This window comes from Myotis myotis, unplaced genomic scaffold (assembly GCF_014108235.1).
Source record: "Myotis myotis isolate mMyoMyo1 unplaced genomic scaffold, mMyoMyo1.p scaffold_m19_p_14, whole genome shotgun sequence".
NCBI lineage: Eukaryota > Metazoa > Chordata > Mammalia > Chiroptera > Vespertilionidae > Myotis > Myotis myotis.
Window position 1 is genome coordinate 18,939,194 of NW_023416318.1, and position 17,586 is coordinate 18,956,779.

The 17,586-nt window shown below is 55.2% G+C and overlaps 2 protein-coding genes across 11 annotated transcripts in view; both read right to left on the minus strand.

Moving 5' to 3' along the window:
- Positions 1-4,104: 4,104 nt before the first annotated feature.
- OTX1 (orthodenticle homeobox 1) lies at positions 4,105-11,049 on the minus strand. 2 transcript variants are annotated; one of them, XM_036334390.1, is made up of 5 exons: positions 10,864-11,049; positions 10,425-10,491; positions 8,694-8,894; positions 7,613-7,764; positions 4,105-6,346 (listed from the first exon to the last, which is right to left on the minus strand). In XM_036334390.1, the coding sequence occupies exons 3-5, from the start codon at positions 8,788-8,790 to the stop codon at positions 5,528-5,530; spliced, it is 1,068 nt and encodes a 355-aa protein (XP_036190283.1). In that variant the 5' UTR covers positions 8,791-8,894; positions 10,425-10,491; positions 10,864-11,049; the 3' UTR covers positions 4,105-5,527. The 2 variants fall into 2 exon arrangements, with proteins under 2 accessions (XP_036190283.1, XP_036190284.1); XM_036334391.1 differs by lacking the exon at positions 10,425-10,491.
- Positions 11,050-15,621: 4,572 nt separating this feature from the next.
- Positions 15,622-17,586, minus strand: part of EHBP1 (EH domain binding protein 1) — a 324,049-nt gene continuing 322,084 nt past the window's right edge. For 6 of the 9 annotated variants that reach the window (XM_036334392.1, XM_036334393.1, XM_036334397.1 and 3 more), the window contains 2 exons: positions 16,432-16,546; positions 15,622-16,226 (listed from right to left, as the gene is read on the minus strand). In XM_036334392.1, coding sequence (XP_036190285.1) covers positions 16,136-16,226; positions 16,432-16,546 — 206 coding nt within the window. In that variant the 3' untranslated portion in view covers positions 15,622-16,135. The remainder of the gene's footprint in view (positions 16,227-16,431; positions 16,547-17,586) is intronic. The other 3 variants (XM_036334401.1, XM_036334400.1, XM_036334398.1) reach the window with 1 other exon arrangement.

A 17,586-nucleotide genomic window follows, 5' to 3' on the forward strand; every position in this document is an offset into this window, starting at 1 on the left:
AAGAATATTTGTATCCTAAAAATGTTTTATGAGCTCTTTAGATACCAAGTCGTTGAATCTGAGACCATTTAATCCTACATTTAAATTAATTTTACCCCAAATGTCAAAAATAGTTGTTTATTTATACTCCAATCCTGAAAAAAAAGTCTCAAGTTCCTTAAATACTAATTTTGCAGTCCACTTTAAAAGAATTTCTAAATTTTTCTAAAAATAGTTTTATAAGCTATTCAATAAATAACCTTTGAAAAACAGAGTATTTATGGCCTCTGGAATAGAATGGAATTTTGTGTCTTTGATTATGTTAGTCACCAAGTAAATTATCCAAAGGGGTAGGAGAAGTCCAATTTTTAGAAACACAATAGATTTTCAACATTTAAATTTTGATGGGTTGACACTGATTAAATCAAGCCTAAATCCTATTTGATCCGAAAAAAAAACTCTAAAATATTTTTAAGTATATCCTAATCTTTGAAGTAATAGTCCTAGAAACATGAAAGTATAATGTCATAATTAGAGGGATATACACTGTAGTTATTATGAGCACACCATACACTTCCTCACTTTATTCTTTTTCTAAGGAAAAAAAATGGATATATTTAAAAGCAGTTTCAACTTTGGCTATCTTATGTAATTGCCATTTCACCTAAATTACTGGAAGTTTCCTGGGAAACATGTTTTATTTTTAAAAACTTTTGAAAAGACTGAACCTAATGTGTTTTAAGTAAAATCCAACTCATTTTTAAAGCATGGTTAAAGAAACAATCATTATGTCAAAGTGGCATGCTCTCTCCCCACCAAAAAATAAAATAAAATAAATCAGTCTTTTTTTTCCCCCGGTCAATGTTAACAGGATGATTAAGAGGCATAATTGCTTTTTCAAGAACCATCTCCTAAACAGAGTGCCTCAAACCCTTCTCCCTTTCAATAAGTATATTCCAGATACCCACACATTTAATTAAACTATTCTTTCTTAAAGACAATGAATCAGTTTTCTTGTTGTCAAACAAGCAAAGCATTGTTACTTGGTATTCATTTTCTAGTTAGTGGTTTTTACCTTAAGTATGATATTGTTGAATACAAATATTCATTGTAGTAAATTTAAGAACTTTCTTCATTCTCATTTCAGACATTAAGATGTATGGGGGAAGGGAGAGAAAAGTGTGGAAAATATAAAATAACTTTTTGAGAAGTTCAGTTTCAATTAAGGAATTTTATAAAGATATCTTGTTGCTGTTCTTAAATTAATTCTGCAACAGAAGCCAAGTGATTTTTTTTTTTTTTGGTCTTGAATAGTAATGATACAGATTTTCTTTACCAATAGTGTATATATTAACTATATTTAATATGTCAGAAGTATTTTATTTCTATATCTCTAAATTCCTAGTCCCTACCAGGGCTTAATGACATCAATAGCATTAATTCTGCCAGAGTAGTGAATTTACCATTTATTTTCACAACTTTAAAAAAAAAATCTCAACTTTCCTGTGAAACTGCTATTTTGAGCAAAATACATGAAAAACTAGTAATTTCGATACAGTACATGAAACCACTCAGGTTTTTTTGTTTCTGTAATATAACAGGCATGAATTTGCTGACATTCAAAGTCTTTTTACCTGTTTTTCCTCGCAGGTGTGAGGACTTTTTTCTTAAAAACAAAAGACGCACTCAATTTAGGGAAATGTCTCCACGTACCCCTGTAGCTACCATCAACGAGTCCTGGAAAGCTCTGCAATAAACGGGGTTACTTCACCCGCTCTTTTCAGAGTTTCAGCAAATTAATGCGGTGCGCTCTCTCCAGGTGGTTTTAATGTTTGTTTTAATTTAAAAAAATTCACAAATATGACCTACCCTATAGCCCTAAGGCACCTCAGACCATGCTCACTTAAGGGTGTACCTTCCCGCCCAGGTGTATGAAAGGAGCATACGAGCTGTGAGTAGAAAACATGCAGATTTCGTTGACCACCCAAAGCAAGAAAACTGAGTCTTAACGCTGCTAAACGTCCTGAAGTTGCTCAGTCTCCTTGAACTGCTTCCGTTCCAACTGCTTCGTGTGTGTCAGGAATACCCAAACCCAAACCCAACAAATCAATCCTCCGGAGAAGGGGGAGTGAGGACCGGTCTCCCACCACCTGCCGGTCCACAGGTGGCCGGGCTGGGAAGGACCTTCGCCTCCCGGGGCTCACCTGGCCCGCCTGGCCCCCTCAGCCTGGGGGGGCGAGGGGGGGGTCCAGCTCCCGCGTCCCCGAGGCCCCGCGCACCAGCCCCGGGTGCTAGCAGCCCCGCGGGGCCTGGCACAGGCGGGGAGGCCCTGGGGAAGCACGTGCCTCCTCTCGAAGCCCCGTCGAGCGGGAACTCCGCCAGGCCTCCGGCTCCTGGCCACCGCCCGTCTGCCCAAGGAGTGGCCGGGCCACGGGACGCGTCTGACCCACACACCGCCTCCAAGTGTGAAGTTCGGGGCGCCCCAGGCCCGGGGGGCCCGGTAACAAATGCGGCGAAAGCGAGGCCCAGGGGTTGGGTACCTTGTTCTGAGGCCGCACAGGTGTCCAGCAGGTGCAAAGCCGGGGCTCCCGGTTCCCTTCCACGGAGCCGCCAGGGGGGCCCGTGGGCCGCCGGGAACCGGCCTCGGGAACTGCCCGTGGGGCGGCCCAGCACCTGGGTCTCGAATGGCACTGGCCCAGCGGCTGCGAGCGCCAGGGCCCCGGGTGGACCGGGCGGGGTCGGTGAGGAGCCCCCCGGAGTCCTGCACCCGGGCCCCTCTGCCGAGACCTGGACGCGCCTCGGCGGGGCCGCCGGCACGTGCTGTCCGCGCACCGAGGGGCCGACGCACCACGCAGGGCCGTCCGGGCCGGGCTTTTAAGGAGGAGCCCGCGCGGGCGCGACCGGGACCCGCGCCAGGGGTCTCCCTCCGGGGGCGGCGCCGCGGGGCGGGTTCGGCGGCGCCGGCGGCGCCCTCCAGCGGGCCTCCGCGGAGCCGGGCTGGCCGGGCTGTCGGCGCGGGAGCGCACGCGGCCCCGGCCGGGCCTGGCCTACGCGGTGCGCAGGGAGCACGCGCCCGGGAAGGCTTGCTGCCGCCGGAGCCCGCAGCCCGGGCGGAGCGGGACCCAGGGGAGGGGCCTCGCGAAGTGTGCTCCGGCCTCACACGGAACAGAAAGCACAGGGCGTGTTGGTCACTTCGCAGGGAACTTTTCGTTGTTTCCTTATTTCCTTCCTGCGCGTGGACCAGTTGAGCAGCTTCTTGGCCTGACACCCAGAAGGTTCCAGGCCAGAGTCGGAGAGCTGGGCTCTGGGTTTCCTGGGGGCATCGCCCCACTCCATCCCTCCCCCATCCCACCTCCCTGGGGGGGGGGGCTCCTTTCCGACCTCCCGTTGCAAGCCCAAGTGGGACGCGTCCGCGTCCACGGTTTTAGACGTTGTGTTTGCGTTTTAACCTTCACAGCGCGAACCAGGTACCTTGGCTACTTCTGGAGAGGGGCTGAGGCTTAGCACTCGGGCGGAATGACTCGGGTCCCCCAGCCTTCTGAATCCCCCCCCCATCCCCGCCCCCTCCCCCGGCGCAGCTCGGCAGAAAGGAAGGTTGTCTGCTGCCAACGTGCAGGACACGGATCATTTGGGTTTTTTGGTGCGGTTTTTTTGGTCGTTTTGTTTTCTTTTTCTTTTTGGCTCAGCTCTGAGAGCATTACAGAGCTATCCTTTCCCGCCTCCCGACCCTCTTCCCCTCCCCCTCTCCTTTCTGGTGCAAGCAATTAGGGTGAAGAAATCATTGCCAGGCTCCTGCCTCTAAAGAGAAAGGAATCGCTTCGGGGAATTGAGTCCTGACACCTGTCTCTGCCCTGGATGGCAGGAGGGGATGCGGGGTCAAACCGCCTGGCCTAGGGCCGAATAGGGGAAGAGGCCTGGCTGACCGGGAGGGGAGGACACCCCCTAAAGAATGTTCCTGGGGACTCCTCCCGCCACGTCTTCCCGCCCTACCCTTCGGCCTCCAGCTGCACACAGATCATTAACACGCGGGTTATTAACACGGAGTGGCGTCCCCCCTCCACCCCCGCTCAGGGCCCCAAGACCTGGATCCAGTGCTAGAATCAGAAGAGCCACACTGACAAGCCGTTCGTTCATGAATTTGCATTTATTTTCGGGAAGTTATGTAGATAAACGGGATTGGGGGCTGCCTCACATTTCAACAAGTAATTTGTGATCTTCACATCGGACAAATTAAATTTACAAATTACTTTCCCACCTACTGGACGAAACGGCCAAAGCCAAAATTGATACACAGGCGCGGGCGGCCGCATATTTGGAAGCGCGAGGTGCACTAAGAACTCACTAGACAAAACAGGGGAGGCTGAGAGAGAGAAGCTGGCGGGAATGGGAACTGGGGTTTGGGACCTGGGTTTGTTTTCCCATAATATGTTTTTCTTTTTTTTCTTTTTCTTTTTTGGTCTCTCAACCAGAACTGCGACCCTGTGCTTAGCCCTGAAGGACACAGCGCTGCGCCCCAGCCCAGCCCCCTCCCCTCTAACCTGACTTTTCCGCTTCCTCCACACTCCGGGCCCTCCGATCCCCAGTGCCCAAACGGTTCTCTTTAATAAATACAAACAGGGAAAAGGTGTGAGGGCAGGGCAGCTTTGAACAACTGAAAAAGTAAAAGCGCCATCGTTTGAGGAAGAGAAGCAGGGGGACAGAGGGAAATATTTTTGCTTTTGTTTTATATATAGATGTGTATATGTATATATATATATATGTTGTATATATCTTAAAGTTCTATTTCCTGGGCGCTAAAACGAGATATGCTTCAGTTCAACCAACAGCCACTAGAAAGTGTGAGTGGTCCTTGGAACGGACCGACTATGTACAGCATTCCCGCTGAGGCGGAAGCGTGAGCCTGGTCTACGCGGGGCGGGGCTGAGCGTGAGAAGCGGGGGGCGCCTCCTCCGGGCCGGCCCCAGCGCATCCTGCATCCTGGGAGGAGGAAGAGCCGAGAGCTCGGGCCTGCAGGCGGGGAGCGGGGCCCAGGGCAGATGAAGGGACGGCAGCCTGCACGGGAAGAATACGCGGTGGGTGTTTGGGAGTAGAGTGTGGGTGCACTCAAATGGGCAAAACACATGCCAGTTAGTGACTCCAGTGTCCAGGAAGAATAAATAAAAGTGTAGGGCTCAAACAGCCGGTCAGAGCCGAGAGCCTCCGAAGGCTGCAAGTGCATACTAATTGTCCAGAAAGACTGGGAGAGGGTGAATTAGGAGTTCGGTCGGGTTAAAGGGGAGAGCACACAGCGCTCGCTCCCGTATAGAACTGTGGGCCAAGCCAAAGCACCGGTCCCTTCGTCAAAGGGGTGGGTGGATTTGCACCTCCTACCCTAGCAAGTGGCACGAAGGTGAGGGTGGCAGTGCAGGCCATGGGCATCGTTTAGGGGCATGAAAATCAGATCTGGAGAAGCCGAGGCAAAGGCGGGTGGTGCAGCAGCAGCAACAGGACGGGGACCACAGGGAGCGTAGGTAGTTTCGTTTCTCTTCCTCCTCTCCCACTCCTGGGCTCACAATACCTGGAACCGCCACGAGGCTTGGTCTTTATAGTCCAGACAGTCGGGCGAGTTGAAGTTGAGTTTCCAAGCAGAGGAAGCTGCGGTGGCGCCAGGCTCCTTGTAATCCAAGCAGTCGGCAGAGTTGAAGGCGAGCCCTGAACTGCCATACCCCTGGTGGTGGTGGTGATGGTGGTGGTGGTGGTGGCCGGAGGACTGGCTCAAGGGGTGGTGTGCGTGGGGATGGTGGTGATGGTGGCCTGCCATGGAGGATGGTGCCATGGGGCTGAGCTGGTGCGGGTGGTGGTGCGAGTGCATGGGCGCCAGATAGGAGCTGCAGTCCACACCGCCGAAGTAGGAGGAGGAGGGCGCGGGGTAGCCCTGGCCATAGCTGCCGCCCTGGCCGTAGGACATGGGATAGGAGGCTGCAGCCGAGGCCGCGCCGGCCGCTACCGAGCGCTGCATACACGACGCGTTGCTAGGTGCGGCCAAGGGCTCGGGCACCGACACCGACGCAGGTGCGGAGCCGGGAGAGATGGAGGCCGGACTCCAGATGGACGAGGCGGCAGGCGTACTCAAGGACGACGGCGCTGCCACCGCCGGGTTCGCGCCCAGGCCTGCGGCCGCCACGGCCGTCGGGTTGGCGGAAGCGCTGGAAGCCGAGCTCGAGGACGAGGCGGAGCTGGACACAGCGGGCGGCGTGAACTGGCCGCTGCTTTCGGAGCCCGAGCTCTCCCGCACCGGGGACGACTTCTTCTTGGCCGGGCGGTTCTTTGTCCCGCTCCCGCTCTGCTGCTGCTGGCGGCATTTGGCACGACGGTTCTTGAACCAGACCTGCAGCGGGCCGGTCGGGGAGAGTGTGTCAGTAGGCGAGTAGAGCTTGCTGCTCCCCGCCCCTGGGGCCCACCACCCCGCCTAGGATCACGCCTCGAACTCCTACCGAGGCCTCTGCCCCTCCCCATCTCTAGCCCGGCCAGCCCCTGCCCCAGACCCAGCCTTCCCAGCTTCTCCGCCCGCCCCCATCCTACTGCTCAAAGACCCTCCTCTGGCAAAGTAGGGATGTGGACACATCCCCCTCCCCCGCACCCCCGGAGCAACTCTGCCCTAGGGTGGAGCATCTGCGTGGGTCCAGTCACAAGTCCAGCCATCTCTAAACTGCTGTTGTGGTCTGTTCCCAGCAGCCCGTGTACGTTTGGAGGCCCTGTCTTCTAGAGCTAGAGCGCAGGAAACAGCGGAGGGGCACGGAGCAGGCCGGGAAGTGTGGGACAGTCACCAAGTGTGAGATCTGAGCCAGTGGGCCGGCGGGAGGCCCGGGGTGGGCAGGGCGAGAATTGGGGTGAGAGTAGGAGCAAAATGAGGAAGCTGAACAGAGGCAGTACTGGGAGACGAGGGAAAGAAGCCTCGGCAGAGTTTCTTTGGGCTTCTTGGCTCCCAGTGGGGAACCTAATAGTGCAGTCAGTCAGGAAGCTCTCACTCATCTTGGAAGGCCCTGGAACTTGGCATTGCATTCCTGGTACTTTCTCGAGACTCCGAGAAAAGAAGGCGCGATAAAAGGCTCCCGAGGAGAGTTCTGAGTTATAATCCAAACAATATTTTTTTCGGGGCTCTTTCATCGCAAAGCCCAGAGCCCGGTTTTGCATTCGGCATCTTCTTGTGGCAAAGGAAGCGTCTGATTAAACTGGCACTACCCGCGGAGCCAACTCCCAGATAGGGCACCAGACTCCGGCCAAGCGCCACTCTTCTACTGTCAGGATTCCCGGGTTGCAAGGCCAGGGCGAGGCAGAATTCAGGACCCTGAAGGAATTGGGGCAAGTGTGGGACCCTCAGGGCACTTTACTTTCGGAGCCTCTTTGTTCTCCCGCAATCCTAAAAAAGGACCTTTGATACCCAAAGCGCCCTGGGGCCAAGGGCCGAATCCAGGGCTCTAAGCTAGCTCCTTTAACTCTGTCCCCTCTTTCAGGCTCAGGACCAGAGTGGGGGTAGGGGGTGGAGGTCTGGGAGGGGCCGCCCAGTCTGTAAGCCCGCCCCAAAACCAGACCCCAGGCCCTCCACCACCAGGTCCAGCACCCCTATCCTGACCTGGAGCGCCCGCGTGCGCACCTGGACTCTGGACTCCGGCAGGTTGATCTTGAGCGCCACCTCCTCGCGCATAAAAATGTCAGGGTAGCGAGTCTTGGCGAAGAGCGCCTCCAGCACGTCCAGCTGCGAGCGCGTGAAAGTGGTGCGCTCCCGCCGCTGCTTCCGTGGAGTGGCTGAGGGGACACGCGGGGGCGCCTCGGGTCAGCGGGGGCCGCAAGGACCCGCGCCAGAGGACGCGGACAGGCCCCTGGCAGGCCCTGAGCGAAGACATCGTAAAAGAAAGCCGAGCTCCCAGCAAAAGAGGCCGAGCCCGAGAGGCCACAGGTGGTAGGAAGTGCATGTGTGTGACCGCGAGCCACTCTCTCCAAGGATCCGGGGCTGCCCTCTTCCCTAACTCTCAGAGGTTAAGAAAGGAAGAGAAATTATGCAGTCTCCCTTCTTACACACACACACACACACACACACACACACACACACACCAACAAACTCCCTGGCTGGAGGTTGGGGAAGGGGTGCACAGAGACACCACCTGGAAAACACTTTTCGAGGGAATAAATGGGAGCGAAAGAGTGGGAGCTAGAAAAGAAAGCCAGAATCCGGCTCAAGCCATCCACATCAGCCGTACAACAGTTGGTGCGAAGGACTGGTCTGGAGGACAATTTAGGGAGAGAGAATCCCCTTCCTCAGCGCAGCCAGTTGCTTCCTGGAAGGACAGCTCTGCTCCTCCTGTCAGGGCATGGCGAGTGTCTAGATTCCTCATTCAACGTCGAGGGGGAAAGGAAGAGATTCACACATGCACACACCAAAAAAAGCCACCCAGGGGAAACGAATCTCGATGCTGGTGGTGGGGCCACGACAGGAGACAGGTGGTGGGTAGGGTCCCGCCCGGGTGTGCATGTTGCCCTGTTTCCACTGCCCTGGCCCACCTCACCGACCTGCAACTCTGCCCTGTGAGCCTGCAGCGTGCTCCTGCATTACGAACAGACCAGGCAACCGGCTCCCTGGACCGGCTCAGCAACAAAGTGTGTGCTCAAACCCAAGAGGCTGGGGCCCCCCAAGATTTGCAGGAACTGGGGGTGGGTGGGTGGGAGCTGGTGCTCACCCGGATAGCCCACGGAGGGGTGCAGGAGGTCCATGGCGGGCCCGGCCAGGCCCAGCCCGTTCATGCCATATGGGGGTTGTTTGAGGTAAGACATCATGCTAACAGCCGGGTGAAGGCGCCCCGACGGATCCAGGGGGCCAGGCGCAATGCAGGGCTACCACCGCGCAGTCCTTCAAGCTCTGTTGGGTCTTGGGGCTCGGCCTGTGTAGACAGGAGACACAAGGAAACAGTCATTCACAGCCATCTCGGCTTCCTGGTCTTGTCAGAGGCAAGGAGCCACGGGGTGGGGAGGGGACACAGGCTGTGGACTGCGCTGGGCGGTCAATTCGGCTCTACAAGGCCTTAGTCCAAAGACCAAGACTTCCTCAAAAAGCAAACTTTTCTGGATCGGCGTCACCTCTTTTCATGCTTGGAATGGGCCAAAGACTCGTAGGGCATCGCTAGGAGTGAGGAGAAGTTAAAAGCTGGACTACGCTGGGAGGTCAGAGTCGGAACCGCGGCGTGTGCGAAGTCCCAAGTGTAGGCAAAATTCTAGCCGGGGGAGGGCCGGCCCTACACGGCACAGCAAAAACGCACTGGGCCCCGCTGCAGGCGCCCAAAGGATGAGGTATTGTTTCATTCTGTTTGAAATGTTTTAGGAAGCGAGACTAAAAGATGGAGATTACAGAGAACCAAGGTGAGGCGCTAGCAGCACCTGGGCCTCTCCCAGACGCGAGGCTCACGGAGAATGCGCTTCTTCAAAGGACTCAACGGCTGGTGCGGGCCCCAGAGCCCACAGCCACCCCTCCAGCTGGCCTCTCTGTGCTTCGCCGCTGAAAAATTGCTCCCCCGAAATCCCACTGCACCCCAACCGCGGTTACTGACCCAGGTCCCCCACAGCCGGCCAGAAGACGCAGAAGGGGCCACTGTAGCCTCGGCGGGTCTAAGACAAGGCCCCAGGTTAGGGGTGCCTCGTCGGAGCCGCAGGCCTTTCTTCACCAACTCAAGCGGTCCTTCTTTCTACCGGGTCCTGGTGTGGACAGTGGGGTCGGGGCGGGGACTGTGCCCCAAAGGGTCTGGCAGATTTGGGAGGTTTGAGGGCAGCAGGTCCCGTGCGCTCCCTGCCTACTCTACCAGCTGAGCCCGCGGCCCCAGCACCCTATCCGCGCCGGAGAACTAGGCCTCGGCGGCGTCGCTCGCGCTGACCCGGGCTGGAGGGTCGAAGCTTGGCTTCCCCAGTTGCCCCGAACCGGAGGCACCGCTCTCGGGGGTCAGGAAGTGGCGTGGATCAGGGCCCTAGAGGACCTGTCGCTTCTCCGAGCTTTTTGGTAACTCCACGCAGGCCTGGGAGCCGCGCTAGGGAGTTACAGGGTAAGAAGTTGGAGCCAAACAAGCCTCCCGCTCCTGTCCTTGGGGACCCGCGGCCTGCGCTGGGGAACCCAATTTGCAGGGAAGGGGATGAAAAGGAAACAGCCGGGACTCCTGGGCCATGAGGACTCTGCTAGGCTGCGGCGTGAGTTTCAAAGACTTTCTTCAAACTTAGCACTTCAGCTCGGTTTCTTCGGAGGAGGCGGGGGCGCGGGGCCGCGGCGGAGCTCTGGGGTCGGCGGCGCACCCTGACGGGAGCCAGGCCGCCCCCCAGCCTCGCCCACCTGCCGGGACCTGGGAAGCGGGGGCCCGTCTGAAGAGGGAGAGGCGAGAGCACCCCGCGTGTTTTCAGAGCCCAGGGCGGCCCCGCGGCTTCCTCCTTACCTGCCCTCAGCTGCCGGGACTGCTCACCATCTACTTTGCGCCCTCACCGACCCGCCAGGCAGGCAACCTGCAAGACAGAGCAGTAGAGGAATTCGTTACCCGCCGGCCTGGAGGCTGTCCGGGACCCCCGGGTTTCTTTCTTTCCCCAACTTCCCTCCTCCTTCCTCTTTCTTTCCACTGGCTTTGTGCCTGTCCCTCCAGGTTTCACTTTATTGCACAGACACTGTTTGCAAAGCCCTACACGCTCCCGAGACAGACGCTACCTCGCCCGGGACCACGCCGAGGGGCCTCGGGGGAAAGGGCGGGGGGGAGAGGGGCAGAGGTGAGGGTGGCTCGCAGTTGCCCCTGCAGTCCCGGTGCAACGTGGAGGCGGTGGGGCGGGGGGGCTGGGGAAGTCCTGCAGAGGCACTTTGCAAACTAAATAAATCAAGCGATTTACCTTGTCGGAGTGGCTTGTCTTGCTCGGTTGTTTAGGTGATTGGAAATGTAGCCTGATGAAGATTGATCACCTTTCTACTGCCCTCCCCGGGTATGTGAACGCGAGGTGAGTGCGTAACGGGGCGAGACTGCCAATCCCGGGCCCCGCGCGGGCTGAGTGACAGGGAGCCGGGCAATGGCGGCCCGAGCCCGGGGTTACCTCCGCGCGCCCCCGCCCTCCCCCGCCCCCTGCACCCCGCCCTCGCCGCCCGCCCGCCCCGCCCCGGTCGCGCGCTAACTCCAGGGCTTGGCTGGCAAACGAGGCACTGAGCTAGGCAAGGAAGGCGTGCGCAGTGCCCGAGCCCCAGGTCGCGGAGAGGGTCGCCGGTCGCTAGGCCGCCCTGGGCCCCCCGCCCTCCTCTCGCCCTTTCAGCGCCCTGGAGGGAGTGGCAGAGAGGAGGCGAGGTGCTGGAGAACCGGTTCTCTCGCTCCCCCGCGCGCCACCCGGCTGGGCGGCCGGGTTGTGGGCGCGAGGACTCCGGCGCCGCGTGCTGGAGGAGAGCGGGCCCCCGGCCCCGGCCCCCGGCCCCTCGCGTGGCGCCGCGGGCCCCAGCGTCTCCTTCTGAGCCGCCACCTGCAGACGGACGCCGCGGGCGGCTCGTGCCGGCACAGGCTGCTCTGCGGAGCGCCGGCACAGCCCGGGGTGCGCAGATCCCGCCTCGGCGCCTCGGTGCCTCGGTACTCCCGCGCTCGGGAACAGCACCCCGGGGGCGGCCGCGCCACGTACCTGGTCCTCGGTGTCTCCTGGGGTTCCCTACCCCCCCGCCCCCCCCCCCACGAAGGGCGTTTGCAGATCTTAAACGCTTCTGCAACGTCGGAGCCCGGCGTCTCCTCCCCCTTGCACACACTACTTCTGAGTCGAAAGATTGTGATAGGAAACTTTCTCTTTCCTTCTGCCTCCTTCTGCCAGGGACAGTCTGGTGGGAAACTTGGCCACAGACCCCTGCCTCATTTTCTTTCCCACGTGCCACAGAAGGAGCCTCCCTGGGGCGACTTCCCCGTGTTATTCGTACTGGCGAAGCCCGTTTCCCAGCCGAACAAACTTCTCAAACACATCTACCTGGGTGGACTTTGTAAAGCGCAAAAAAAAAGTGTTTTCGGCGCAATCCTGAGCAAGGCAATTCTTTTAAATGGCACCTCCTCCTGAATATTAGGCAGGACTTTACTGCCTTTCGAGGAATTCCCCCTTTTCCCTAATCGCCGCTTCCCTCCACCCCTGCGGGCAGAGAAAAAAGTTTGCACGGGAGTCGGTGTGCGGGCGAGTCCGGGAGCGGCCGGGCGCATCGCGGTGGGAAGCGCCGGCGCTGCCGGGGCCGCGGGGCCGGGCGCTGGGCGAGGAGAGGCGAAGGGGGAGCCGCTGAGTGAAAAGGGGCCGCGGCCGCAGCTCATCAAAGTGCTTCCCCCTCCCCCAGCGACACTCTCCTTTGGAGTCCGAATAAAATACGGTAACAGAATATGATGGAGGGCACACTGTTTCCTTAACTGCTTCTCAAAGGACCCGCGAGATCTTCTTAGGACCTTTAATAAGGCTTTGGTCGGTTCTTTTGTTAATCTCTCAAAATCAACTCCTTCTAATTGAAGTTGGAGCTGAAAGCGAGCTAATGTTCAAAGAAAGTGGCCGCCAGACCAACGAAATTACATTTTTTTTTTTTTTGGACGATGAGGGAACATCTAATCAAAGGGGCCAAGGAAGAGGGGTGTGAATGGGGAGTATGAAGAGAAAAAGAGGTTTTACAAGATCCTTCTCTGGTTCACAAAAGTCAGCGACACGGGCGTTTCTCTCCAGAACAAAGACACCGCGGCCCATTCACAAAAGGGAGAGTAAGAGACACAGAGAGAAAACAATAAAAGAAGCGAGAGAAAAGGAAAAAACATGAGAAAGAAAAGTTTAACAAGGAAGAGACTGTGCGGAGCGCAGCGCTGACCCGCCGGAGATACACCTTAGGATCGCGCAGGCCCCGGCGGGGAGCAGCCCTCGGGGCCGGCGGCTGGAACCCCTCCCCCCTAGGCCCTCCCCACCCCACCCCGCCCGGAGCTGGTGCCGAGGTTTAAAGAAAGAAACGAAATACACCCCCTCCTTCATTCCAGGGAAAAGGCGCGGGCTGGAGCGCACTTGTTTGGGGGGGAGGAGGGGCGGGATGCGTTTGCGGGCGCCCTGGCAACGTCCTAGTCCAGAGCTGCCCCAGCCCGGGCCTGCGCGCCGCGCGCCTGGGTTAGCCCCTAGGGCCGGGGTGCGTGCCCTGTCTCGGGCCCGCCACCCCCTCCGGTCCCCCTTCCTCGGACCCTGTTTTGCCTACAGGTTCGGCGCGGGCCGAGGTCGGGGCGGCGAGGTGGGGCGCTGTGGGCGCTGGAATGTGCTCGGCGGTCCCCAGGGCCCAGCGCGCGGGAGCCGCCGCTCCCGCTTCCAGATGCTGCGGTGGTCTCCAGAAGTTGGGAGGAATCGAGTAGCAGGATCCCTCCTCCTCCACACACACACCCCTAATGAGGGTATTTATCTAATCCCAAATTGCAACCCATAAAACCCCGGGATTAAGAGAAGAAAAGGGAGAGGAGAGGGGAGAGGGGGAGAGGGAAGAGGAAGGGAGGGAGAGAGAGAGATGGAAAGTTTCTTGCACTCGGCGTGGAGGACTGAGGCGGCCGTCACTAGGCAAATGTCCAGGTGGGAGACGCTGGGCCAGGAGCCTCGACCCTTCCAGGGACGGGAGGAGAGGGGGCATCGCAGGGGCTGGGCAAGTAGACCCAGCCCAGACCCCGCGGCCGGGGAGGAGGCGTGGAGCTGGGCTCCGGAACCCGGATCCAGCATCCAAGTGACCTCGAGGCCGGGCCAGTCTCTGGAGGACACTCGGGACAGGGGGAGGGGCCGTGGGATGCTGGCCAGGGGCGGAAGTTCTGGCCGGCCCGCTGCCCACGCTCCTCCTCCGCGGGGACCCGGGCCCACAGCTTCTTTTCCCGCAGCGCGGGCTCTCGGTTCCCGGCCTCCTGGCATCTGGGTTCGCGCCTGCGCTTGGGGAGCGGCACCTGGGCGCACGTATCTGAACGAGGCGCCCTCGCAGCGGGCCAGGCCCGGCTAGTCCCGGGGGTCCGCGCTCCGCCGCCACTGCGGGGCGTGCGGGCGCCACGAAGCAGCCCAAAGGAAAACCCGCGAGGCGCGGGCCTGGGGCAGTAGGGGCAGGGACAGACAGGGGCAGCGAATCTGGGGCTTGGTAGGTCGGAAGCGGCTGGGGGAGCCTGCTCTCTGGGAGGCTTTTGGAAGGGAAGGTTCCCCGAATCCAGCGTCAATGGGGTGGGTGACGCTGATCGCCCCAACCTCAGGCTGCTCCGGGCCGGCGATTTGCGTCTGCCGGCTTCCCGGGGCTTAGAGCGGGCTTCTGAGAGCCTCCCCGAGAGCGCGGCTGCTCACTCTGTTCTCCTGCTCGAATAAAGAGCACAATTACCAGATTTCATTGAGTTCCGATAACTTTTCAATAACTTGTTAAAATCCTTGTCATGAAGAAACTACCGTAGCAAGTTTTTGTCATTTTAAAAGACTGGCAACTGAAGGTGGCTGCATGCTTTTGAACGGAATTTATGTGTATGTGTGCATGGATACATACTTGTGTGTATATGTATGTGTGCATATATGTATGTGTGATCGAGGCAAAAGTATAAATGCTAGTGGACTGTTCTCTGTCTCCAGACTTGTTGAATTAGCCTTCTTTGTTTTGAACACCTCTCTAGAGAAACTACCATAAAATCGCCAATTTCTGTTGCCTAGAACTTCTTGTTAAAAGTTCCTTTTCCCTCATCTCCCTCTCTCTCCCTCTCTCTCTCTCTCTCTCTCTCACACACACACACACACACACACACACACACACACACCTGCATGCACTCACTCCCCTCTAACAATAACTCTCTTCCTTTCACTTTAGCACCTACAGACTTGCCAGTTATCAGAAGTCATAGTTCACAGGAGTGCAAAATTATAACAATTTAAAATAATAACGTGGAAAATTCATCAAGATATTAGCTTTTTTTCAGTGCTGTGGAATAAAAAATTTCCGCAAATCTTGAACAGAGATGACCCTTTACATAAGATGATACTTTACACTGCTTAAGAAAATATGACTAATTGCTTTTCAAATCCAGTTCCTCTGTCAGCAGGGCCCCTCCGGGATGGTGTATCCTTGCCCTGTGTTCAGAAGGACCATTTTTTTTTCCACATGAAGTCTTACTGATACACAAGCTTCTCTTCAAACCAGTGTTATTCTCATTGCAAGGAAGTAGCAGAGTGTTTAAGGTAAGAAAGTTTCTGCTTTTATTGAAAATTTATATATGACTTCAATATTGTAATAAATAAACAGATAACCATTTTCACACAAAAAAATGACAATGCTATGCTAGAGAAGAAAATATTAATTGGGAGACTTACTCATAGTGGCAAGACAGACTTTTTATCAATACAGAATAAATATTAACAGCATTCTTGAGCCAATGTTGAGAGCTAACAAAATGTAGGAACCAAGCTAGATGTAATAAATAATTATCCAGAGAAAAAGATGGCGCATTCTCAGAAGATAAGAGCTCTTTGTAAACTGATGCATGTCAATTAGTCCTATCCTCAAAGCTCACCTTTAAATCACAGGACTTGTCTCAGGGCTATGTTAAAGGGCCATCCTCTGAGGAGAGGAGAGGAAAGGAACTCTATTATCCTTACAGTGAAATGCAAAACAACTGCAGAAAATCCCACTGGTAAATAGAACAGTTTAATAAGTAAATTGAATATGATCTAACTATAAAATTTAGGTAACAGAGTCAGGGTTACATATGGCAGGACTGGAAAAAAATAATTCATGACATTTTTCTTATTCCCCTCTGACCCCCCTCCCACCATCATTATGCTATTAACAAAAAATGTTTTAAAATTTCTCTCATCAAAAAATGAGGGGTGTTCTTTTCTTTCTTCTTTGAACAGTTCCTCGAACACTCCCAATACCAATCATTCTCAAGGTATCTGTGCAAATCTATTTCACATGATTTCAAGGAAATGATTAACTCACACAAAAATCCTTACACAAAGCTATGTTGGAGCTCTGTATATTTAATCTGGAAAGGAGGGAGGAAAAGGGGTGGTGGTGGTGGTAGCAAAGAAGTACAATCCAGCCAAATGAAATGTTAAGTTTTAAATCAACAACGAGTATGACTTTCTGGTCTGTGGACCCAAGACTAAAATTTTGGGATATAGTCTGGTCCAGTTGCTACTGAAGAACACATTTCTCTTCTTTCTTGGCCATCTTGCCTTTGTTTTGCTCCAGAGTTCGCTCCAAATGCTCATCTTCTTCTTCGGCCCTGGAAGTCAAACAGGAAACGAAATTATTTTTCTTCGTGGAGGGCAGAGCAGCACGACCCTCTTCCCAAGGCCCAGCGGGTGCAGATATCGCGGGGCCAGTGGGAGGCTGTCCGGCCCACCCGAGACCTCTGGACTGAAGTTTCAGAAAACTTCTCGGACCCTCAGCAGGCGCAGAGCCTCCACCCAATCCCACCGCACACTCACTGCTTTTCTTGTGCATCCAGGTCCCTGACGAGCGCGTCACGCTTGTTCACTAGGGCCACCAGCTCATCCAGCAGGAGTTGCTCGCGTCGCTTCTGGGCCTCAGTCTTCTGCCAGTCTGCGGACAAGGAGGCTCGTTATCCACCCGCAGGACCTCTGCACACTCTCCCTCCCCTTCCCGCCTTTTCCAGTTTCCTTGTATTTCTCCACAAACCATATTATAGAACGACTAGTTAGTGTTTTGTAGGGAGTTTGGCCATCGAGATAACGACTTCACCCCTAAAGCCCTGCTTTCTAAAATTTCCCGCAGATGAAGATGGCTATAGCCGGGCTGGAACCTGAAAAAGAGACCAGGTGTGAGCCGGTGGCCAGCCGGAGGTGCACACCCGATTTAGCCAAAGTGGGGGAGGGGGAGCTGGAGGCCCCGAAGAGGCCCGCGAGAGGCTAGGTGGTGGGGGATGTGGGTAAATGAGGGGGCGGGAAGCAGAGATGGGCGATAAAATCATTCTGAAAAGGCTAGAGAATCTGCCTGAGAACCTATCCTCCTCCCCCGCCCCCATCCTCACCCCATACAGCCTATTCTTCACTAATTTCCTCTTCGCTCTATTTTAGCAGTTGGATGTATTTCACACTGGGCGCCATATGCTTCACAATAACTTTAAAAGTAGTGAATCGGCTAATTAGCATTTTTCTTTGAAGTAAAAAATAAATTTGCTCTGCAATATTACACTGCAGCTCTCGATCGCATCACAGCCAGTTTTCTTTTGGAGACGTTGGCTGGGTGGTTTCGAATCAAAGCTCTTTGCAAAGGAAAAATTACATACTTCTTTTTGAAACCCCATGTTAAAGGTTGGAAAATCCGATGAGCAGTGTTCTTTACATGGGTAGGGGCAGTTTTTTGAAGGTTTTAAGTCCCAATAATATATTTCCAAATCTTTGCTGGTCTGATTATTTTCTTAAGATGAGCAGCAGTTTGGTTTGATAAAAACAGAACCTAATCGAACATTTAAAGCACTTTTGTAACCAAAGCCAACAGCTCTCTGGCCAGACTGTAAGGGCTTGTAGCTGTCAATCAATCCCCAGTCTACCCCGCCTCCCTCATTAGGAAGGTAAACAATGAAAAGAAGAAGTAGATGATGAGGCAGATAGCAGAACAAA

Bases quoted from the DNA above. Each gene is read 5' to 3' on its own strand.
- OTX1 (XM_036334391.1), bottom strand. From the start codon at position 8,790: ATGATGTCTTACCTCAAACAACCCCCATATGGCATGAACGGGCTGGGC. The intron at 7,765-8,693 runs GTGAGCACCAGC...GTGTCCCCTCAG, and splicing joins CCCCTCCGTGGGCTATCCGG to CCACTCCACGGAAGCAGCGG. The intron at 6,347-7,612 runs GTGCGCACGCGG...GGCCCGCTGCAG, and splicing joins TGCCGGAGTCCAGAGTCCAG to GTCTGGTTCAAGAACCGTCG.